The sequence below is a fragment of the Taeniopygia guttata genome, chromosome 3, assembly GCF_048771995.1.
Source record: "Taeniopygia guttata chromosome 3, bTaeGut7.mat, whole genome shotgun sequence".
NCBI lineage: Eukaryota > Metazoa > Chordata > Aves > Passeriformes > Estrildidae > Taeniopygia > Taeniopygia guttata.
In genome coordinates, this window is record NC_133027.1 from 95,377,345 (window position 1) to 95,403,168 (window position 25,824).

At 39.5% G+C, this 25,824-nt stretch overlaps 1 protein-coding gene across 1 annotated transcript in view; it reads right to left on the minus strand.

The window, feature by feature from the left end:
- ALK (ALK receptor tyrosine kinase) overlaps nt 1-25,824 on the minus strand; it is a 305,662-nt gene that overhangs the window by 78,593 nt on the left and 201,245 nt on the right. The window contains exon 6 of the mRNA XM_030268872.4: nt 12-143. Within this exon, the coding sequence (XP_030124732.4) occupies nt 12-143 (132 nt within the window). The remainder of the gene's footprint in view (nt 1-11; nt 144-25,824) is intronic.

Sequence of the window (25,824 nt, forward strand, 5' to 3'; positions counted from 1 at the left end):
GATTTACTCACTGCACATATCTCCCTCATCTTCTCCCTCAGCACAGTCCTGGATGAAGTCACATGCCTGCCCCAGCTTGATCATTGTTCCATTCCAGCAGCTGAAAGAACCCTCCAGAGCCATTTTTGAGAGAGAGGCAGATCCTAGAGAAAAAGAAAAAAACCAACAAAAACACTTCAGATAACAAATTGCCTTCCTTTCAACCAACAGGTCATAGCATCTGGCACAACACTGAAGGGATGAACACCTCATGAAATCTTCTCAATTCAATACTTACTTGATAGTTTTTTGACCTATTTAATCTTGTCAAATGTGTAATAGTCCACCTAATAGAGAATTTCAATTCCCCAGGTCTTTTTGGTGCTATAATGTGGAAGGCAGCTTTGACCTCTGGAGGGCTAAAATCCTGCACCCTGCTCTGGTACTTCTCAAGAACAACAAAATACACGTGATAGGTTTTTAATTGTGTGTGAATTTACTGCTGAACTGACAGTCCTGAAGGATGATAGCCTCTCTGTCTAGCTCAGGAGTAACATGGCTACAGGATCTAGAAAGTGCACAAGCTTTCATCATGCTCTCCTGGAACCATGCATTACCTTTGCTTTGGGTGTACTGTGTTATCATATTCTCTGCAGGAGAGAAAATAGTTCAACCTCTACTTGCAATTTTCTTTCTATTCTATGCCTTCTCCTGCTCCTGCACTCCCTTGAGTCAGGGAGCCACAGCAGATTACATCTACCAAGAGACAGAAGCCACCAGTTTATTTTATCTGTGCTAGGCATCAAAAGACATCCGGCAATGTGCAAAGGAGACACCTCTTATGAAATGAGGTCATCAAACATTACAATTAGAGGTCAGTAGCATCCACTCTGAGCAATTTTCTCTACGAACCATTCTTTTCCAGAGACACTTGATTTCCTTGACAGTTGAGAAGTCAGATATAATTTTCCTTACTGTAGGAATTATCTCATCCCAAGTCCTTTGAGATGATACTTAGGACAAGGCCTTCTTTTTTTTAATCTTTTTTTTAAGAGGCCCATGATCTAGATCAGACACCTGAAGGAGGCAGGAACTAGTTCAGTAACATCCTGAAGTCAGTATGTATGGAGAAGTTTAAGCTTGAGAAATGCCAGAGTTCCTTCCACAAAAATCTGAGTGTGGGTGCAGTTCACTGACTCCTTCCTGAATTTGGTGAGACATGCTTCCAGTCACTGTTGGAAGACAAGGCTGGAAGAACAAAGAGATCTGTGCTGTGAATTCCCCACTGCAGCAATAACTGCCCTGTCTCATATTAAATGGATAAATGCTCCAGATTAAACCAAAGCCTCTGGGCAGAGTGAACCATTGTTTGCCTAACTCATCCACGCTCACTAAACAGTGCAGCTACATCATGTTCCCTGGTACTACAGGGAGTTGGAAATCACTGGTGATTCAATTAGATATGCACTTGATATTTTTATTTATATTGCCTGCCAAAACGAGAAATTAATGAAGCATGTAGGAAAACAACCACTATTTCTCTTCCAGCTTATTTTATGGTGCAAATAATTCAGGAGTGGGGGGAATACATGCCAAACTTTGTTAATAAAGTACGAGAGCTCCTGAAAAGGGTGCTCTGTGTTATTGTCAGGTCGATTTTCCCCCTTCCTTAGAGCAATTCTGGCTTGCCACATACAGGCTGCACAATGCCCTTGTATTCCAGGCTGGGTCAAAGCATGACTACAGAGGAGAAGCTTTGCAGGAAAAATAGATCAAGTAACTTGGAGCTGGCAGCTGACAATTTCTGTGGACTCCTTGGTGAGGGTTCAAGGCAGTGAGATGGCATCTTCCTTGGCTTTGTTGAACTTCCTACAAAAAATGCACCCTCAGAGACTCTGCTGAGAGCCTTACCTGAGGTGCAAAGCTCTTCACGTGCCACCAGCCAGACACTTGGGGCTCAGGTCATGTGCAAATGGGCAATACAAAGCTGTGAGAAGGGACTCTGGTAACTCAGTAGGTGACCACTTCTCCTAGGGACATGCAATGAGCCTGAATAGCACCCTATTGTTGGAAGTACCACCAAAGAAAAGTTAGGAGACAGAGCACTTCTATGAGTCAGCAACATCATGACACTCTTAAAAGATCCTCAAGTTCTACTGAGAATCGGAATTACTCTTGTCTCTCTGAATTACCCCACAGATGGTTTTGAATCCCATGTTTAGTACCAGCTTTCATGTCCCACTCAGTTCATCTGCAGTCTTTTCAGCAATGTCCATGTTTTACTCCAGCAGCTGCAGAGACACACAGAGATTCAGAGGAGAGGTAATTGTAGGCAATGGGGTTGTTCTGTTTACTCAATTAATTATAACTTTTTAAAGGCGCTCACTTTTCCAAGCACACAACTGCATGAACACTAATTATAATGGAACGAAGGCATTCAAGAGAACCTACTTGTCTTCCCAGGTGTTTTTTGTGGCAGCCTAGGGGCACAAATCTCCTGAAGCCAACTGACTGTAGTATTTGAAATATGTCAGTTGCAACTGGGAATCAGGCAATTCCAGGAGCTATTCCTCCAAAACAAAGCAGCAGATTTACATGCTCATTCATCTCTGTGGAGACGGGGCTTGAATTAGCTCAGATTTGCATTAGACCAATATATACATGCTCCTTGTATAGGTTAGAGAACACAAATAGCAAAGCTGCAGCCCCGGGAATGGCTGGGCTCCATTACAGTGCATGATTTATTCCCATCTTGTTTGCTTGCTTACTGTGAGCACAAAGGCAAAATGAATTGGGGAAAGGAGATGATTAACTAGTAAAACAAATAGATAACCAAAAAAAGCCCAAATACAAATAATCCTTTTAATGGGCCACTTAATGCAGATGTTTGCACCCAAGCTCAAGGAAGCTCAAATTTTAATTAAAATACTTTGCAAGAAAAACAGACGTTTGATCTTTTCAGTTCCCAGACCAAATTACTCCTGGCAAAGTGAACCAGAACGACCTGGATTGCTGAAGTGGCCTCAACTCACACACAGAAGAAGTGTTAGGAAAGGAAAATTAATGGTATCAAATAAGTATCAGAGTAAAATTGGTGGGAGACATCCTTTATATTTACAGCAGTGTTTATGTAGCCAGTGGCATCCATAAATTACAGCAGTAATTAAGCTTTACCACGGCTGGCTTGAGGCCTTATAAATCATTATTTAAACAGCAGCATTAAATAAATGGCATTTCAGGCTCTAAATTGAAAGTAGAAACAACTCTGTGGGGAACAAGAGCTGACTTTGTACCTCACAGGCCCTGCTTCTCAACATGGTCCAGCCCTGGCAGTGTTCAAATCCAGTACCAGACCCTGAACACAAATGACAGCCTGGGATCTTTACTGCCCATGCTTTTGGACTTGCTTTCTATTTCCTCTATCAGGATGGAAAAAGGAAAATCACGTGGCTTAGCTTATGCAGGATCAGCAACTTTCTGCTCACACCGTGGAACCCAAGGGAATATATTTCAATTCTCAACAGATTTTCTCTGACTTGGGTTTCCTCTTCTCTCCTTCCCCATCCCTTGACCAGCAGAGAAATCACAGTGTGCTGGCAGGCTCTAGTGAGTCTGTCTCTGGGGAACCTGGCCAGAAAGATCGTGGTGTTTGATCACTTCAAAAGGGAAAACTTTGCCTTCCTGCCACCGCATTTGGCCAGGTGGAATGACGAAGAAATTCTTGCAGGCATCCACAAAAATATCTCTTATCTGGCAAACTGGCTATGCTGCTAATTATCATGCAGGGTTTAATGAAGCTGAACATAATTATATTTTCACATGCTACATTCAACTTCTTAGACCATAATTTTTAATTCTACCAGTGTTTTTGGGACAAACACAGTCAGGTAAAGTCCTCCTGCTGAGCACACATTAAAACAGAAGAGCTTAATAGAACAGTACTTGGTTGCTGTTTAAAAATTGTCTCATTTGTACTGTGCAAAATTTCCAAAGACCTGGGATAAATGTACAGCCTTGTCACATTTTACCAACAAGCAGCTTCTCTCTGGGCTATCCTTGAGGAGCCCTGTTGCACAGAGTTGAGTTTATTTCAGTGGTTCTCAAGGCAAGGCCCTGTATGCCCACAATGTGAAAAATTTCCATTTTTAATTGGATATATGTAGCAAAAAATACCTACCCATGGAAGTCCATCATGTTTATCTAACTGTATGCATTATTCTCAAGACACAAAGTTTCCTACTATTTGATTACATCTCTTAAAAAATGTTTTCCAATGGGCTAGTGCTGCAGCTTAGTTCCTCCCCGCAATGTCACTAAAAATCTGGGATTGTACAACCTTGTTGATGATGTGTCTGTCACAAGTATTTGTCATTAACTTCTCAATTTCTCCTGTCACTCCTTTGGCTTGAGTACAAAGCTTTCACTCGAATATTTACAAAAACGTTACTTGGGGGATGGAAGAGTTGTGTGAAAACAGAAAAACTTCTGTCTAGCTATAAAAGGATAGTGAGAATTTGGGGGAGTTTCTGATTATTGATTTTTCCATGACTTGCCATTTCTGATGGCTGCATATTTCCTCACTCTTTATCTCCACTCCTCCAGCAGCACAGACATTCAAAGGCTGCTGGCTCACTTCGTGCTGAAGATAGCCATATTAAAGGACAAAGTAAATTGCTACTGATACAAGTCACTAATACTCACGCTTTCACCATTAGAGAAGTTGGAAGCTATGAAATAAAGGAGGAAAGAAAGCGAGAGAAGTGAAAGGTAAGCTCATGTTTGAGGGGAATGAAGCCATCCTTGGCAAATGACCATTGAACTCCACATGATACAGGGCAGATCACATAAATCACAACTTTCACAGCAAGCTACACTGCTCTCATTTTCCAGCCACCCACCCCAGGACACCTGTATCCAGACCAGCAAGGAACCTGAGTAGCTGCAGCTGCAAATGAGACCACTGAGAGAAATACTTGGAAAACATATTGTCCTCAAAAATGCCTTGAAAAAAAGACTGGATTCCATGTTTCTCACACCAGGCAATCAAAGTTGGTCTAAACTTCATAATTCCTGTCTTTAATATTTGTAACAGCATTGTTACCGTTACTGTCATTGCCTAAGGATGCATTTGTAGGAGGAAGTGTTCTCTTTTTTATTAGATTGCCTGCTACAGGTAGAAAAAACAGCCCGTGACTGTAAATGCCTGAAAGCTCACCCATTTTTTCCAGTTACATAAACTGCCTTTAATCTTCTTTCTTCACTTCCTAAACATAAATGGGAATAAACTCATCACAAGAGCTCTGTGATGTTCATTTCATTAACGTTTGTAAGGAACTGAGATGCTATGATAACAGGCATGAAAAAACCTATAAGGAAATTATTTACTCTGTCTTCACACTGTAGCTTGAATAGTTTACAGTAGAAAATGAAAACACCTTTGATGAAGGCAGGACAGAGGGCAGCAAATAACTTCCCATTGAGAGAGCACCCCCTGCCCTGCAGACTAAGGGTGCAGCATTCCCACAGTGAGCTACTACAAGAAGAGAAAACTTGCTCATTAGAGCCATGTAGAGACAGAGTTTTCATATCAAAGAAAATGTCAACATTTCAAAATGTATCTAACCAGAAAATAAAAATGCCCAAAATTCTCACAGGACAAAAAATTCAAATCAATTCTTGATTAGAAAACTGACTTTAGGGGTTTCAACACATGAGTAATGCTGTCATAAACCCCAGAAATTTGAAAACACTTGAATTAAGACAAAAATAAAATGTTGGGCAGGAAACTCAAGAGGGAACTTACTGGTTTGGAACAACTCATGCCAATAATTCGGCCAGCTCAGTTCTAACGTGCTTTCCATCTCTGCTGTTTCAAAGTAGGGATGCTGTGTTTAGTGCAGAAATTTTAAACATCTGCTCCTTCAGCATTGCCTAATGCCAGCAGGATTGCTTACACAGAAGAGACCTCTCAGCACACCTGAGGAGCTGGCACTTGCTCACTGCCACATTTTCAGTAGCAAGAGCTCTCTCCAGAGTTGTGCAGCATCCAGACTACCCAGACCTTCTGTGTTCTCTCAGAAGTGTCTTTGACCAAGTCTAGTTGCTTTTCCTACCTTTTGACTGAATGACTTCCCAACAGTAGTGTTGGTGTGATGTATATTCCCTGAATTTACAGAGAAAAAATAGCTTCCTTAAAAAACTATAATGAAATAAGAATGTGGAAAGAGAAAGCTGGATGGATTTCACACTTTCTCAATTTTCAATTAGGAAAGTTGGCTGAGAGTCTTTATAGTTCCTGAGATGACAAAAAAATCATGGAGTGCAGTACATGACATGATAATGTTTTCCCCTAGAACTTAATCCTGCACAAAATCTAGTTGCTTCTTTTGGGTTTTTTTTGCTAGGGTTCATGGTAACATACATATTTTTCTAGTGATTTGTTACCAGTCAATAAGCAGCTCCAACTGCACATCCAAAAATTAACAGTAACAGTGAACAGCAGCAGTGAACTTTATAATGAAAGTGTGATTTTCCATCTTACAGTGATACCTACATATTCTGTGGCATCTACTAAATTGAAAAAGGCCAAAAGAGATGGTGAATACTTATTGTATGAAATACTGTGCATACATAGACATTGGACCTTTTTAAAATTTCATCTAACACAGTAGATCTTTAAGGCTTTCATCCATAAATATGAACATTCTGACTTAGAATAATCCAGTGGGATAGAGTAATTTTATTTAAATCCCAAATCTCATTTCTTTTGGTGGCTTTTCATTGCCCTTGTTTCAATATCAGGCTGCATTTGCTGTTTGTTTTCCTTTTCTCTCAGATACAATTGCATCTTTCTAGGTACCACTGCATCTTTGTGAGATTAAAAAAACACCAACAAAAAAACCTCTCCCCTAGGTTTCATGATTCTCCTAAAACAAGTGAATACTATATATTTGTAACAGTAAGCAGCTGGTTAAAAGAAAAAAACCTCAAAAATATCCCCACAAAAACAAAGCTAAAAACCCCTTTTCTGTGACCTTCTGTGAATTTTTCAAAATTCATATCCTGCAGAGGGAAAATAAAATGTTCCAACTTCTATTATTAGCTCTATTATTCCCATCAGACTTTTCTGGGTTTGAATAGGCTTGGAGAACAGCTCTTACCAGGGAGCAATCTTTCCATGGGAAACACTAGCAGACTGATTGCTGGCTCGCTGAAAGATGAATGCTGCTTGCCACATGCGGCAGGCACTGACAAATTCATGAGGTGGTTAAGATCTCTAAGCTTATTTACAGACAACAGGAGCAGATTTAGCACAGGTCCTACCTCAGCATCAGACGTGGAACTGAATGTGGAATAAAACAAGGCTGCTGGAGAAAAGACATGAAAATTGCACTTCCAAACCTCATGTGTGCCTCTCGGGGAAACTGTAAGAGCTGATTAGACAGGAAATACATGTAATTTTCCACCTTTTGCTTCTTAGGAGGCTTAGTTCAAATCCATTTTCAATTATTAAAGTAAGTGTTACTTTTGCCTCTTCCAGTTCTGCAGTTCCAAACACAACCAACACTGACGCTATACACTGCAGATTTTTTTCAATTCTTGGTTCTTACAAACAGCACAGGAAGAAGACCACGAACCTCAATAACATTTTAAAGATGAGGAAACTGAGTTACTTGTCAACCAATTTCAATCATGTAAATGAGCCTATAAATTGCCTAGACCAGACAATCTCTCTGACTCCTGCTGCTTCCTGTACCAGCTGGACTGAAGATGCCCAGATTCAAGGAAAAAGAAGAGACTGGAGAATATTTTCATAGCTCATCAAGAGCTGATTCCACATGGGTGAGACATAACGTCTCCCTCAACCCTGCAATAGCAGCATCTCAGCAAGCTCTCTTTTAGCATTGCCAATCCAGTTAACAACAGAGGTATTCATATGCCTGGTCATGAAAAACACAAATAAAGGTACAAGACTTAACTGTATTCAAACCACATTTTAGATAGGAATGAGATTTTTCATTCCTAAAATGCAATTCTCTTTCTGCAACTGTTTTAAGCAGTCTCTCTGCTTTAGCTGTCAGCAGTATTAAGGTTTTTTGCCTTACTACAGATGGGTTGCTGGGGGCGGTGGGTGGAATATCACAAATGAGCACAGCCCTGAGCATGCACATGTGTTCTCTCTCAGCAGAGTGCAGGGACTCATTCTCCCACCACGGCCAGTCCCTTCCTGTGCAAAGCAGTGGCCCCACAGTGGAAGAGCAATTGTTGCTCCAGGTAGAAGCAGAAGCCTGCTTGGGAAAGTAAGCTTCCTGTTGTGCCCCCTTCCACTGTGACAACTTCTGCAGCTGTGTGAAGGCAGCAAGTTATCACCAAGCAGCTGATTTCTACTTTGTTTGAGAAGTGAGCACCGATACCGCAAACCCACAAATAATGAGCAAAATGACATTGCACCTGAACGCTCGCTGTGAGGGAGAGCAGTGGCTGCACACAACAGGTTTGCCACGGGGAGGGACTTCATGTGCATGGATGCTTCCAGCTTTTAGTTCTGGGGAAGGAAAAGGAAAGTTTCTGTGTCACCCCACCTCCACACGGCGCTGAACAGCAGAAGTCATGAGTGCAGTGAGTCACGGGTGACTCTTCCAGCTGGATGCACCAAGAGCTGCCAACATCTCAGTGCTCTGAAGGCAGTCCAGAGGGACAGAGGGCCAGCGCAGCTCTGTGTGCTTGTGTTCCAGGCTGTGCTTCAAGGCCTTGCTACGCCTGAATGACATTATCCCAGGAGCAAACTGCTGAAGGTCACTGGCCCACAACATCAAAAAAAGCCTGGAGAAGACTCCTTCCTGGAGTCCACATCTCTGCCCAAGGACCTCTACTGATGTTTGAGCGTGCATGAAACTTATGAAAATTTGGAACACTTTGAAAAAAAAGAGATGTCAGTGAATAACAAAGTGACTAGCTCTGTGTAAGCCAAGGTACAGACTGAAGGTATCAGGGAAAAATGGAAAAAGTTATAACGTTACAATTCCAACCTGCCTGGTTTCAGGAAGACTCTCTACTCTCTTGTGGCATGCTGACAGACTCTTTGATTAACGCTTTCCACGAGAGACTACTATCCAAAAGTGTAAGGAGATGCAGAGAGGATTGCAAGAGTTGACCAATATCAGCACAGAGAATAACCATGCCCTGAGGTTGAGGTGCCTGTGGGCTGCCAGTTGCATAGAGCAGTTAGGCTGAGAGTGGAGTAGTTACACAACATTAAATCGGCTCTTGAACTTATTTTAACTACAGTGATAGGAATTTTAACAAACTGTTGCTATGAGTTGCTATGCTAAAGACAGATCAAGGAGACAGACCGTGCCTTCTCCCTCTCTCTCTGACTCTAGGTTTTCTCTAAGACCTTTACCCTTCAGTGAATAAATTGTGCAATCTCTCTCAGGAGATTTTGTACAATTACTTAGAAGAGTAATTTTCTTAGCAGTTCTCATCTTTAAATTTGCTACTTAAAGTGTACATCTACCCAAAATAATTCTTTATATCCTCTTTGTCAATAAGCTTTCTCTTTAGTGCAAGATTTTTCCAACTAATTTTCCCCCCATTTTGCTAACTTGTTCAGTTGGCCATTAATTAATCACTTAATTACTGCCAGCAGTAGTATTAAATTCTCACAAACTTGCTACTGCTGTTATTATGTAAAATGCTCCTCCCAGCTAGGCAGGTGTCGGCAAAGTATATCACCTTGTTGACTTTAGATAAATCTATTTATAAAATGCAAATGTACCTCTCCTGGCAGGCAAATCCTTTATAACTGCCCAACGATTCATTATACAAAATAAAGAATTGGGAATAAACACAGCTCTTCATCAAGTCCTAGCAAACATTTTGGTAAAAAACAAATGATAAAAAGAGAATATGAAATGGTAGCCCCACAGCAATGTAAATGGGGCTAGTCTGGTATTGTGGCAGGTGGTGTACCCTCAACTACCCAGCCATACATGCACAGTATTCCAAATGACTGGCAAGCAAAAAATAATTAGGTGTACCAGGAATTAAGAAAAGAGAAATACAAGCCAATTTACCAGCTACAAGAAGCAATGAAATTATGTGTACACCCCACCAAATATCTGCTGGATCATAGTGCAGTTTCAAAGAAGGTATTGGCAAAAAACACCACCATTGTAGGAGAGGGTTATGGTAAGCAAGCTGTACTGGACAGGACTCACTTGACAGTACAAAGTGCACAAATGCACTGAATAATCAAAAAAGAACCACCAAACTTTCTTCTGGCCATAAAATAGACTAGGGGAGACCTCGAAGCTACTTTGCATGTGTCTACATTTGATCGTGAAGTAACAATTTAAAAGCCCAAGTAATCACTATTATTAATTTTTGTACACATTTCATTAGGAATTCTCTCCGGCAGTGGTTGTCTGGACAAGGGCAGCCATCTTAGAGGACAGACACTCCTCCTGTTTCTTACTCTGCCCCACTGGCCACTGTATTTGTACTTCCATTCACCTTAAGCTGCCCATGGTACTCTCCGTGCTACAGTAAAATTATACCAGGTGCAAAGGTTTTATATGTCCACTATGTATTTTTTACGAAGAGAATAGTAAAAATATCTGACTTCCAGCTCTCCCAGGGCTTTAACTTAATGGGATGTGGATGCAGTTCACCACCATAAAGAATGCCACTAGCTTACATCACTGCAGTATCTCAAAGCCAGGAAGGAAACCTGTAGGACACAGGGAATCTTCATACAGAAAGTTTACTGAAATACCAGCAACAAAATTGACTGCCCTACTCCTTACCCCAGGAAAAATGCTTTGCCCCCTTTTCCAGGATCTCTTGAGAGAGAGCAGTAGGACTCTTGTGCAGCTGTACTTACAGAAAAGGCTCTCAACTCCACGTGGACCATGCCCTTCCTTCCTGTCCCACAGGTCATTACTGCTGCTTTTTAGTGAGCAATATAATTTTAAACAGTCTGTCAATGAGGTATCACAAAGATGATAAAAGTGCCTTGCCCTAGCATCTAATGTGGATAAAATCAATGATCCTAGGTCCCATGGGTGGTGACAGGGTCAGAAAGCTCAGAGGCCTCTGGGCTCACAGCAGCAGCTGCATTTTCTGCTCAGCAGAGTGGTGGGGCAGCTCAGGGAACTGAGACTTGCCAAAGACAGGGTGCCAAATCCAAGTTATCGATCATCCAGGGTATTCTTGGAAATAAAAAGCCTGGTATCCTTTCAGCAGTACTCAGTGAAATGAAGAAAAAATTAAATAATCAAGAACTGAGCAAAAAACAGCCCAAACACAGCAATCCAGGATCTTTTCTTGGGGTCCTTCGAACCAGATTCCCTTTGTGTGTGCAGGGGCCTTACACTGCTAGCAAATGATCTCTAGAAATACTGCCTATCATATCAGGAATCTGATGGTCAGGATTTCCAAAATGGTTCTTCTGTTGTGACCTTGGATCAGCCTCTTTGCTTGACGAAAACCTTGGATAAGTCTCTTTTTTGCTGTGACAGAAAAAAACCCCTAAAAAACCATTTTGTGGGGAATATATGGCCTTGCTACTTTTTAGAATAGCATAATTTTTTTCACAGAAAAAAAAAATCTCATTTTTAAGAGCTATCTAAAATGAAAATGTCTCCTGTAGAGGAAAATGTTTGCTCAGCAGTACTTCAAAAGATTATATTTGACCTGAAATAAAACATTGGTTAGCTTCAGGAAACTTGCTATTGTTCAAAATTTTTTTCAGTTCATATATTTCATGCTCTTTTTATGCCTTTTAACATATTTTCCAACAAAAAAAAAATCCTCCTAGAGTCCAGGGAGAAGGAAAAAACTTGTTTTCCTCCATTAATTTTTTTTCTTTTGTTTTGCCAAAACGCATCTTAAATTTGCACCTTGAATAGCTTTGTCACACCAGGTTGCTTTTTTAATGAGATGGAATAAAAACAAGCAATATAATAAAAATAATAGAATATATATTATAAAATTATATTATAAAATATATTTATACATGTATATTATAAATTTATATATACAAGAGAATACATGTATATTATAAAAATAATATCTCAACACGCTGCTCACCCCATGTAACACCACTCTCGAGTGGAAGGCGACACCGAGTGTGTCACCAAATGCTAATCACAAGCACAGGGTGACAAAATCGCTGGGGCCACTGCCACAAGCTAATGCAACATCTGCCTGAGAGAGTTCTGGGTCATTGCAGCTGGTCCTGTCCCCTGAAATCTCCTCACTCAGAGCACCAAAGACACAAGTTTTTATCACAGTAGCACTGACAAGGCTCTCTCTGTCTGGCCCACATCAAACCATGGGAATGTTAGCCAAACTCGGGTCCAGCTGAGCCAACCTCGGAGGTGGAAAGCAGCACAAAAGCACAAGGCCTGCATGGTCTCACGTGGGCACTGTGGAGTTATTCTACTGCTATTTCCATCTCAGTCAGAAGCAGCATGGAAAACAGTTAAAGTAAACTGAACATTAAAAAATTCACTGACAATTAAGATGACAGATTAAACTGATCTACATGCAATCTGCAAACTGATCTGGCATTCACTGATTAATGCAGTAAATTAGATACTAACATCTCTCATGCAATGTTATAAATCACTACCTTCACTCAGCAATGCATATTTGGTGTCAAACAATTTTTGATGCTGGCTAAGTTATTAAATTTTCTGTAGATGAAGCACTGAATATCTGTTACAGTTTTAGGATGAGATGATGAAAAGATACTTTCAATTTCTGATCAAAGTTACTTGATACTATTAGAACTGCTCAGATTTCCAAAATCCAAGTGGAAATTGCTTTTCATTGTAGTGGAAAACAGCAAAGAAACCTAAGAGCACCAAGGCTGGACCCAAACATCTTTTAAGTCAACACACATGTGGAGGTAGAGAGATGCTTTTCAAACACAATGTGTTTCTCAAAAATGGTGCTTGAATGAAACACCTATCTCTGAGTCTTACAGGTACTTGGTAAAATACAGATCTCCTTCTTGAAGAAATTGCAGCAAGAAATGCCCCAGAAGGGCCCTGAGATCTGAGTATTTGGCCCAACAACTGCAACAAGGCAGAGTCTGTCTCATGGTTTTCTCTGGATGTTGCTCACTGTGACTCAACAGACCCCAACTACTTTTAACTACATTGTCACAAATTCACAAGGTGAGGGTATCCCTCTCCACAGATTCCTGGCAGTGCAAGGCTCCAGCCTTAGCAACACCACTTCAGCTCACAGCTGTCAGCACTAATGAGTTAAAGCAGACTGTGGTGAGATCCTGGAGTTATTTGTAGCTGTGGAACAGGTGAGTCCCTCTGCTTGCAGGTAGGCATCCTTCCCCAGCTGCATTGGCAGGAGAGGTTATTGCCTCCATCTGTTCACCACTGCTTTCCCTCCTGAGCTGCTGATCAAGCAGCATGTGCAACTACTCCCTAATTTATTTCAGGCAAAGTCAGACAGGTGACACCAGTACAACAATTCTTACCTACTCAAGGATTTTATGTGACCCTCTCTCATTTCCAAGTGACAGCTGCTCTCTGGGCTGTGTTGAAGCATCTCCCAGACTGATGTGACCCGCTGAAAGACTATTCTCTAGTCCCTTTTAAAAACCATCATTCTAATATGAGAGGTAATTCTGATTCATGATAACATTCTTACTAGCCAATGCAAAGCATTTTGTGGAAGAGGAAGTATTTCCCTTTCCCTTTTTCAAAGAGGGCATACTGTGGAACATCAGGCTGCTAACTCCCCTTACCTTTGGGAAAACTCAAATACAGCTTGGTCTTTATCTGAGATATTCAGATCAAGTCTGCTTCTAAACCAAGGGGAATGGGAAAAAAGAAACTGTAAGTATGGTCAGTCTCTGAGGAAATTGTGTGTCAATTTAGAACTGCACAAGAAGGACCTCTCTTTAAATCAAAGATGGAAATAAAGGGATTGGGTTATATACAGGAAATTATTAAAGCTTTTTTTTTTTTAATAGTATTTTATATTATTAAAACAGAATGGTCGTGTAACAAAAAGCCCCAAAGAACATCACACCTGGTTCAATTTTCTCTTCAGTAAAAAACTTTGGTTTGAATTTTTCTGGTAAAGAAGAAACATTGATTACATTAATATAATGGAACAGAAATTCCCTGACATGCATCTTAACAGTGCATCATGCCTAAGCAGTCCTGTCAGTTGAAATTTAGTCTAGAACTCAATGATCACCAGGAACTGGATCTGAAATTACTTACTCCTGAATGTAACAAGATATCCTTTCAGAAGCAGGCTGAATTAAGGTTCAAGACAAATGCTGCATATAATACAGATCTTAACCTCATTTAGAAGCAATGTTGTTTAAGGCTGTATTAAGGGATTGAGTTACTCCTTCTGCTTAAACAGAAGTGACAGAGTCATTCACAAGGGTAATAAAAATAAATAAGATAATGCAATAGAAGGAATTGCACCTTCTGGTAAGGAAGTAAGTGAAAAATTAATGTGGATCTTCTATTACCACTCTTTGGAAAGCAGCATGGGATCCAATCTCCAATTGCAACTCAATTTGAGTAGATTTTTCAAAAAGCTTGATTTGGGGTATCAAATATAATCTACAGGACTGCATTAGAAGGCTCTGGGCTGTAGCTCTGCTGCTACCAACACCCATTTCACTGTTCACAAACCACTTCTGTATCTGAATGATCTTCCCTGTGAAAGAACTGTGTTTGTTGGTTTTTTTTTTTAGAAATATGCCTACTTTTCTAGACCCATTCATAAAATATCTAGAGAGGCTGAAAAACAAGGGGCTGATTTCTGGTTTATAATTCACACGGGTTTCCCAGTGCAGAGATGCTTCTAGGTCTGACTGGAAGCACCCAGTAAAAGCTGCACGAATGAAGCTTGTTTTGGTAATGCTGGTTTTGTAAAGTATGCCTGGATAGCAACATTAATCTTGCACTCAACAGTAATTTAATTTTTTTCAGGGTTTATTCTAACAGACTCTGAATAAATTCCTGCAAAATAATTACTCTAAAATGATTGATCTGGCATAGTAACCAGTGAGTGTTGAGAATGTTCAATAGAGAATCTGTTTGTTAAAAATTCCTTGCCTAACCCTATTCATTCACAAGTGAGAAATTGGTGGGCAGACCTTCTAGATTACAGGTATTAAAGCACCCACTGGCTTTAAAAGGATAGTGCTGTTAGAAGTTCCAGACAACAATTCTTCAAACAAAGCATTGTCCCCTTTCTGACACTCTGATGATGTGATGATGTTAAAGGTGGAATGAATTGCCCTCTGAAGTGCCTCTTTTTCTCTCTGTTGACTACAGAGGGACCCTAGAGACAAGCTTTGACATGATGCCTAACTTTCAGATAGCTGAAGTCACAAAAGATGAATACCATCTTGTCTAACTTCATACAACAAAATACCTGAATGTCTGAACTAAATCTTGCCCAGGGAGATTGAATCTTGTGATATTGTGAATTAGATGACTGGTTTATTATACAGATTTTATTCCCTGACAGATCAGTTGAGGTCTAGACTGAGAATTGCAAACTGAATTAGCTTTGCAAGTTGAGTTTAGGGGATTTTTTTTTTTTTCTATCCACTGAAAATATTTTCTGGCCTTTGTTCAAACACTGAAAAAAGCAGGCAGCATCAACAGAATGTAGAGGTGCTAAAAAAAGGTCCCCTATATGCCATGAAGAGAAAGAAATAAGGAGAAAGGGACAAGTCCATTGCTTGGCTCTGTAAACTGGAACAGAAACTGTCTTCACTTCATCTGAGACTGCTGTTTTGGATGGTACAGCAAGATGAGTAAATGCAAACTGTAATAAACTTCTCTGCAGTCTTTACAGAACAGTATCATGATGGGCTTGCACTGTAGGAAGAGTTATTTTGCATGACTGATTAACATTTGGTGGCATCTGCCTTGTCATGACACTTTAGTTTCAGTTAAGCAATTACCCTAATTGTCCAGGAAAGAAAGGTACCGATTACTTGAAAATAAATAAAAAAAAAAAAGTAATATCAACCAGGGAGAAATGTTCTGAGAAAGACAACTGTAATGCATTACTGCTGGTGCCTAGTACTGCTAGGAACACAAGGTGCAAGAAGAAGCAGATTTATTATAATTTCAGGGGAGCTACATGAAGCCACAAATTAGTCCACATTCTACAAATCAACAATTAAGATGAAGACTCCTTACTGCAATATAAAGTTGTAATTGAATAAAATTTGCCCTAAAGGTTTTGTGATTAGATTAGACTGGCTGGAATATTTTATGACTAAAAGGAAAGAAGAGAATAGGCATGTCCAAATGAGAGGAATTGCCTGATTTCACCTGGGAGCAAAGAAAGCTATAAGTGCTCCAAAGATGAAGCTAGAAGAAAACAGAAGATAAACACCATAAACATGGAAGACCATGGCAAGGCACTCTTGCCAACATGAGCAGTGCAAACATCTCTTGGAATAGATCTTTTCCAACACAGAACAGAAAAGGTTATTTCCATTTCTCAGTTGTCTTAACCAGTTGTTAATTCTAAAAAATTATATAACAGCACAGTAATATGTATAATTGCAACTCTTGTGTTAGCTTCAGCCTCCTCTATCTGCAGTGAAAGAACACCTGTAACTTAAACCTAACTCTTCTCTTCGCTGTGAAGAGATGAGCAATGATGAAGTAACCAAAGTCCAAATCAGCAGGGTTGCTGTCAAATCTCTTGTTAGACTCCTCCTTTTTCAAAAGGATAAATATATAAATATAGTATTTGATAAATATATATGGGCAGATCTTCAAGCTGATGCAAACAATTATTGGGATGACGTGCAAGGTGCTTTAGTAATTTCACTGGCAGAAACTCCTCACAAGTAACTGCACAGTTACTCACTTCCTTTGCTTTGGGAAATAGCTCCCATGGAAGAAATACTTCCTTTATTTGGCTGTCCAAGCCACTTGGCAATTTTTGCAGACAGGTGAGTCATTTTGCTACATTTTTGTTAGTGATGTGTACAATAAGAGTACACAGGAGGGCTGAGTTAACACTGTTGCCAAAACTTTGCACTTACTATTTCTGATCTTGGAGCAATTGCTTTCTTTTTGTTATGGTTTCATTAACTGATGTTCATGAACATGTCTACATACACTGCTATTCCACGAGGTGCTTAAAAAGACAACAGTGTCTTTGTGTCTTTTTAGAAATCAATAGCAACACTGATAATATTACAGAAATATTGAAATATTTTTTCTTTCTTTTTTTTTTTTTTTTGTACCACATAACCTAACATTGGATTTATGCAGTTGTTACTTACAGTTCTAAATGATGTTTTAAAATTCCAGTCCATAATTTGGGTTTATGTGCAAGGAATATTCTGTATTCTCCAAGAAATCACTTACTTTGGATTGTGGTGCACCCAATTCCACCAAAATAGCTTAGATGGGACAACCCATCATCTCACAACCTCATCTGCATTCACATCAAATGAAACATCTACCACTGATGATATTTTTGGAATATGATAAATGTTTCTTACAGTGTTGACTAATTTAGATTCATATTTCCTAGTAGATCTGAAAAAAACACTTCCAAACCTCTGCCTATGCTTACAAATTCACTGATACTCCATCAATCATGTTCCATGAACATTACACTTTTGGAATTGGACCTAGGATCCAGCTGACTCATTTAATTGCTTGCAACCTCCCAGTTATAGAAAACTTCAGCAGGCAGTAATTTTTAAAAGGGAGGGAGGGGAAAGGATATGTTCTTAAAATTTCTTTCATGTAATAAAAACTGACTGCAATTTAAGATCTTGCCATTCATGTGTGACTTCTGGATCAATAAGCCTTGCTAGCAGAGCTTTCAAAGGCTCAATTCATAAAAGCCCTGTACACCTCATTTATGGAGGCACTTGGTAAAGCTGCCTCCCTTCTCATCCTCATGATGGAAGGCATGCCTCAGTGCCAGGCAGTAATGATGGCATTTTTGAGAACTCCTAGGGGACTAAGGAGTGTGATTCCCATTAATTTGTGCTCTAAAGTAACTTGTCAGCTTTTAAGCATTCCTCTCTCTCCCCACATTTTTCACAACTTCAAAGTAAAAGAATTGCAACATACAGGCTTAATGATACTGCCTGAGACTCTGATGGGCAGCCACCGGTTGTGAATTTCCAAATACAGCATAAAGGACTTTCGTTTGTTAAAAGGGCACACACTACTTTTGAGAAAACTTAGTCCCTCTTTACAGATATTTAAACTTTTCACAGGACAAAAACCCCAATGCAGTAGTTTTATTTAGTTGTCATTTCTATTTGTGGGTTATGGATTTGATTTGGAATTACGAGGTTGAGGCTTTTTGGTTTCAGCTGTTCTACTGCAGACTGTCACTGTATCCATCAGTGCTGGCACCATGGTGCCACACCTCTCCCATGCTGGGTACAGTGCAGGATTGTAAAAAAAATTCCATGGACTGATTTTAGCAATTGGTTTGCTCCAAAAGCTGACTGCAGTAGACCTGGCAGAAACAGAACAGCAAGACAAAGCAAGCAGGGCTCCTGAGGCACAAAAAAAGGGAAGAGCTGGACAGGGTCTCATAGCATGACTGGGGCAGATTTACAGTGAGACCTCTCAGACACAGAAACCAAGCTGGACTTGAACATTTCAGAGGATAAGCCCTGATGTACAGAAGTGCCCTGAGCCAAACCCTAAAGCACTCTGCCCTGCAAAGAAAGAAGAATCACACCTTTTTTTCAATCTTGTATGTACTGCACTACTACAGAGAAGTGGTGACCACCTCAGAAGCCACCATTTGTATGTGTGACAATCAAACAGGCTTTAAAAAAAATAAGATTCTTGCTATTGGCATTATTTAATTTTCATGCAAACACAGAATATCTTCTTTCCTTATTGTGCCATGTTCTCCTCATTCTTGTTCCTCATCTTCCAAAACCTATTTTGCTCATTAATGCCTCTGAGGCTCCAGTGACATGTGCCACAAAAAAGGACTAGTTTTCATTGGAATAGTCTACATATTTATCTTTGCTTTTGATAATTTTAAATGTTAATGGATTAATTCTTGTGCATTTCATTAAATTTTGACAATCCACTGCATTTCCCTCACTTGGTTTCTTTGCCGGTTCAACAGATTATCCAATTAGTTAGTTCAGTCTGGTTGATTGAGTGACTATCTGATTAAGCTTGATTGCTCCAGTTAATTAATTAGATTGTAAATGTTTCTTCCAATCACTTTCTAACGGGTCAAACTTTTTCATAATTTCCACCATCTAGACCAATTACTCCTGCCTGATATCCTGTCATTTGTTTTCAGCGTTAGCGGTTTGTCAGCATTGCTCCCTTCCTCATCTCTCCCTCTTTCTGAAGGGATCCTACAAGAAAGGTGGACAGACACTTTTCACAGGAGCATGTAGTGATAGGGCAAGAGGAAATGGCTTCAAACTGAGAGAGACGTTCAGATATTAGGAAGAAATTCTTCAGTGTGGTGAGGCACTGGCACAGGTTGCCCAGAGAAGCGGCAGTTTCCCCATCCCTGGAAGTGCTCAAGGCCAGGTTGGATGGGGCTCTGAGTAACCTGGCCTAGTAGAAGTGTCCCTCTCCATGGCAAGGGGGTTGGAATTAGATCTTTAAGGTGCCTTTCAACCCAAACCATTCTGGGATTCTATGCTTCTCTTCTTTTGCTGACTCAGTCTGACTCATTTCCTTTCTGCTTGATCAAATCCCTCATCTGTTCTGACTTTCTGAGCTTCCCCACTGTCTCTCAGTTCTTCACAAAGACCACTGCAACTCTTCTAAAATGTGAATCAAGTTGCACAGCAGGTCTTAACAACTCCAAACACCCCTCCTATTTGAGCCAACAGAACTTCCCTACAGCTAATAGGGAACTTCATGGATATAAAACAAAACTCAGAGCAGAACAACCCTTCTTTGGCAAAATCCAGGATCTCCATGCCCTCTGTTACAGGTTAGCAGTCTTTTGGGGTTTATTATGGAGAGAAAAAGGTAGAGTGAGACTGTCATCTACTTACACAGTGGAGTCAGATTGCATAAATCTTTGAATCTGGAGTAATACTGGCTTAAAATCATTGGGTCATCTGTAAATCATCATTGTCCTTCCCATTTCTCAAGCAATAATAGCAAATCCTATGATTGTTTTAATAAATCCAAGCAGTTAAAACATCACAAGAAGTAAGTGGCAGCAATTAATAGTAATAAAAATAAGTTCAATTTGGGGAAAGCAGATTACAGAGTTCATTTTCTTTCACTGAATCAATGGCTCCCCTGTTGAAATAAGCCTTAATTAAAGGAGAAGGTCAGGATAAAAATCATATACAGCATTAAAAAGATAATGTATTGGCCAATTCTTCAAGGTGTTAAAAAGTACTTAAGACCCACAAGTGCCAACATTTGCAACGTCTCTTGAGCAGTTCCTAGTACTTCTTATAAGCAGGTCCTTCTCTTCAGACTATTAAGGCTTCGGATTTTAAAGGCTGAGATTTCTCAATGCTGTTTCTTAACCCAAGCCACCTAACGTTTTCTGAGTCGAAAGGATAAAACTGCTTGCTCTGGTAAGGCACACCTATTTGGAGCTGCTGTGGCAGGTTCCAGCCTTTCCACCTTTTGCATGAAAACATCTATTTTAAAGATGAGTTTTAAGTGCATTATAAAACATTTCTTTATATCTCCCTCCTCTATATCTTAAAACACCAAATATACGACCAATTGATTACTAAATAAAACAATAGGACACCTTGTCTCATGTATCACCAAACTGGCATGGCAGACCTATGAAACCCGAATTCTCTAGATATTCAGGTTTGCTTCCCCCTGCTGCTCCTTGGATGAGCACATGAAGGTTCTAAATAGGTTAAATTATTCAACATAACTACCACTGTCTAAATCTGGCTCTGCAAGATGTAGGTGTTCACAGCCAGTAACAGAAATGCATAATCACTAATTCATTACTGCAAGAAGCAACTCTACCACTAATTGAGTTACTGTGGCTCTTCTGGAAGCAATACTAAAACTAAATTTGCTTAATTTTTTTTATTCCGAGCATTACAATAACTTCATTTTAAAAAGATGAAAGTGAAAACAAAGATAAGCCCCATAACAAGTTCATTAAATTTATTTTACTTAAATTGGCACAAACCACAAGTGAAATAACTTTCACTTTAGAATGACTTTAAAATGATTTAACTTCACTACAGCCACCACCCCCATCTACAAAGCAGTATTTTCTCTGACACAAGATCCCTACAGGATTAAAACACAAGCAGGTTAGAGATAGTTTTTGGCGCACAAGCTGAAGTCAGAATAATCAGTCACAGCTCATGAGGGAGCAGAGGTGAATGGGGAAAGAAGGTGGTCGCCAAAGCATTTGGAAGCAAATATTCTTAAAATAGTAAGGCTTTTCCAAATGCCTACTTAGTGGAATTAGACCCACAGGAAAACCAGACCAGTTGAACTGTATAAATAGCATAGGCCACTCGATGGAAAATGCAGCCAACCTGCCTAATTTTATTTTTTTAAATGAAGAAACATAATGCCAACATACTGAATAATCCTGCTGGTTTCAATTAGCTCTGGACCTTTTCTCTGGCTCCATAAGGTTCTTACCATGGCGTGAATGCCAAAGGAAATTATCCAGCTTCTTTTACACAAAAATTACCTGGACAGGCCAAGTAATATTATGGTAAATGTTAACACTAAACCTCAGATAGAGACAGCTATTTCTGCAATTATGACTACTTTTTTTCTTTAAATCATGTTTATTTTTCAGTTTTATAACAATGGCAAAATACCGACTGCTCATTGTCCTGTTCACCTGTTCCCCTGAATTTCTAGACAGAGGTGGATCTCCAGATCATATAAGATGACATAGCTGATTCTACTGAAGGTTCATACCTTCTCTCTTCCATCCCATAAATACAACCAAGCAAATAATGAAACCAACTATTGTCACAATTAATCTAGTGGTTTATGAAAACTTCTGTAAATATCCTGCAATTCTACCCAAATGAAAATTACTTAAATGTTATACAATTTTTTTCAATTAATTATTAACATCTAAATGAACTGTGTGTCATGTGGGGCTTCAATTTGAAATGTATGTGTAATTATTTTTATAGTGAGAAGAAGATGCAGTTGCCAGAGCAACTCCCCAGGGATGCGGAAGAGGCTTCATCACTGGAGGTTTTCAAGATGCAGCTGGGTCAAGGTTATAGATAATCTCTTCCAGACTCTCTTTCACACAAAAAGTTGTGCCAAATTCTCTTCTGAGGTTCCTGGTCTGTGATTCTCTCTTATACACTGATATAATCTCAGTTTTCTGTTGGGAAGAGATTAGCTTTTCTAGCTAATTTTCCAATAGGAAGCATCAAGAACTCATTTTGAAAAGGGGCTCACTGGTATTTCATTAAGTTCAGTTAACCACAACATCCTGTCATCGAATTAATTTATAAGACAAACTGCAAAAAGAGAGCATGTGGGAATACTGAAATGATACATACCCAGGTTTTGTCCGAATGCACAGAAACATCATTTTAGTAATGATTCAGATGCATAAGCAATCCTTTCTGGAGAAAGCCCTTATTGATCTCCAGCAGCTGATTCATAAATCTGTTGCTAGAATATTTATCAAGCAGAATCATGAAAAATTCTATCTAGGGTTGATCATATTTCTTCAGACGTGTTGTAAGTCTGTATTTTTACTCTTCCTTTGCTCTCTCTTCTTTCAGTAAAATCACCTACTGATCTTCAAAATTCTTCTTTTCCTGAGAGGTCTTGTGCTTTATATCAAGGATTTTGCCTTTAGTACAACCTTAACTCCAACTTTCAGGAATTTGCATACATATTACAGCCATCAGATCATTACAGAACTAACTGCCTACCAGCTCCAAAGGTAATGTGTGTTTCTGTGTACTTGCAGCATCTACTGAAAAAAGGCAATTGCTGAGTGGACAGAAGCATTAACTTAATCAACAACACACGGTCTCTCCCCTCTCCAAAATAAATGGTTTTTATGTTGCTTACTGAGCTTGAAAACTTGAAAGCTAAGTGCTTCCTCTTGGACAGGCTGAGTGTCTGAAATAACTGCTTTTAACATCCCTGGAGCATCATTAAAGCTTTAAGACATTTCAGAAGCATTTGGTCTCCACGCCCCTTAGGTAAAAATTTACTTAGAATTGGTAAATCGAACATTGCTAAGTAAAGCAATATCTTGTCATTTACTTGTGCCTACTAATAAGTACTTCAATTAAGACGTTTGGAAATAAGTTAGCAAATTAATTAATTTACAACTGCAATAAAAAATCAGTAAGAAACCCATTAAATATCATAAATAAGTCAATACATTACTTAGGAAATGAACTCTATTTTTATTACTAGAAATTACCATCCACTATAAAATGCCACTGTACCAATTACTTTACTTGTATAAGTATCAAATTTCTTAACTGATGTTATTAAATTAATATATTACTTCTCCGCAATTTGGTTTTTTTTTTTTTTTTTTGCTTTGGCTACTGCACTTATTTAAATAGTAAGCTGTAAGAAAGAGAATTAGGCAATCAATAGCTTAGGTTTTACACACTGACAAACACAATTTGCTTCACATTTAAGTCAGTAATTGAAAGTCAATTGGTTGTAGCAGTCCAGGCAATGCTACCTGTTAGTTGTCCTGAAACAAAACCTACAGAAGTACAAGCAGTCTTTGTATTGACTGTAGGGGTTCTCTGATCAGATTCAAATCCTAAGGTTGAGAAAAGACTGTAAGAGCTTTCCTTCTACTATGAGAATTGGGAAATGTGAGGATATTCAAGTGACAATTAACTAGGCTTTTTTTATTTTAAAAAAATTCAGAATTTTATCAGCATCAGAATCTCCTTAAGTTTTAAACTTCCCATTCAATCCCATATAAACAGTTATTTTTCAGTTCAGATGAAATATTTTTTTCCTCTGCAAAATCATTTCTAAGATTAAGGAACTCAAAAAAAAAAATGGAATCGCCAACATTCAAAAGCAAATTCCAACCTCCAACTTCGACCTTCTTCAAGCCCTTGTTGTTTTTCACCCAGAGAGTGGCTGGGCACTGGAACAGGCTCCCCAGGGCAGTGGTTACAGCGCCAAGGCTGACAGAATTCCAGAAGGGTTTGGACAATGCTCTCAGGCACATGATGTGACTATTGGGGTGTCCTGTGGAGGGCTGGGATTTGCACTCAATGATCCTCATGGGCCCCTTCCAACTCAGCATATTCTGTGATTCTTTCTGTATCTGTGCCAATGGAAAGGTAGCCTAACTTCCTAAGATTGTATGTACACCTCAATTTATTTTTAAATTGCGTTTATGATCTTCAAAAGGCTTAGAAAAATCAGGCTGAAGGCATGTTTCTATTTCTTAGGTATTTCTTTCTCAGATTCACCCATGTTTTATGTGCTTCAGTAGCATTAAGGTATCCAAGTAGCTAAGCTGCCCAAAGGCTTCTAGCAGCTGCAGAAGAATTAGATTTAGATTAATCTTTTCTTATTGCTTTCCCTATTTTCTCCAAGCTTAAGGTGTCACCCTCAGCTGCTCATCACCACCTCTTTGCTTGTAAAAGTACACTGCCACATCTTCAGCTGTACACAAAAGGCTTAGTGGCCTAAACCAACTGAAAATAAGAGAACAAGTGGTTTTGTTCTCTGGTGGCATTGTTCTTACACTGTGTCCTATAAGCAGTGCAGAGGAGTAGCTCTTTGCTACAAACCTGCAGGCAAAATGGGAGAATTGTTCCTTCTTTTGCTCAGAATGTGTCTAAATGGCCTCAGTCCTTGACATCCATCATCTGCACAGCAGTGCTTGCTGTGGGTCAGAACTCCCAGTCCAGCACCTGGGGCTCGCCCCTGGGCGCTCCCAAGAGAGGAGTTCTGGGACCGCAGTCTGTTGCCTGGATTGCCAAAGCACTGTGGATGGCTTGTGTCCTTACACCAGCAGCAGAACAGGCACCTACTGTCTGAACATGCCTTTGCTTCCAGCACAATGTCAGGCTGCTCCTTGTTGGAGCTCAGAGAGCACCTTTATGTACAAACAGTGCAATAAATCCTTTAATACAACTGGCCTTTGTGGAGAGCAAGGTAAATGACCAAAATAATGTATGTTCTGCAGCACATTTCCCTGTCCTAGAGAGGTTGAAAAGAAGGACATGCAGCTCAAGTCAGCACTACTCCAAATAAATAAAATGGACAAAAAGTAATGTGTTAAGAGCTATAAGTAGTAATATTCTTCACTGACACGCCACCTAAAGATTTCAGAATGATTCACAGAGTCCATAAAACTGGTAGAACTAATATGCAGCTGCTTCTGGCACAGAGCACTGAATTTACATACTTGGATTGATTACATAGCTTGTATTTAAAAAAGTAACCCCCATTTAGGTTGTCCATTATTAAAATTCCACACATTACATGAAGCTATTAGGGGCTGCTCAGCAATAACTGCTTTGGAACATTGCCAAAGAAAGGCATACTTTATTAGAATCAAGTTTTCCACAGTTGTTTAAAAAACAACCCCGAAATTTGTAACCATGAACATAAAAAAGATGGCTTGCAAGATGTCTGTCTAGGAAACCCTCATCTGTTCTACTTTCTGCTGCAGAAAAGTGAAGTTGTCAGGATACGCATCTGGCAAGCCAGGATGAGTACTGCTTCTTTTCTCCCAAAATTAAATTTTCATAGTTATTCTTCCCAAATGGAAAAAAAAACCCCCAAAACAAAAACAACAAACCAAACCAAAACAACAGACTTGTTTTTAACTTCTTGAAGGAAAGTTTTAATGCAACATTAGAAA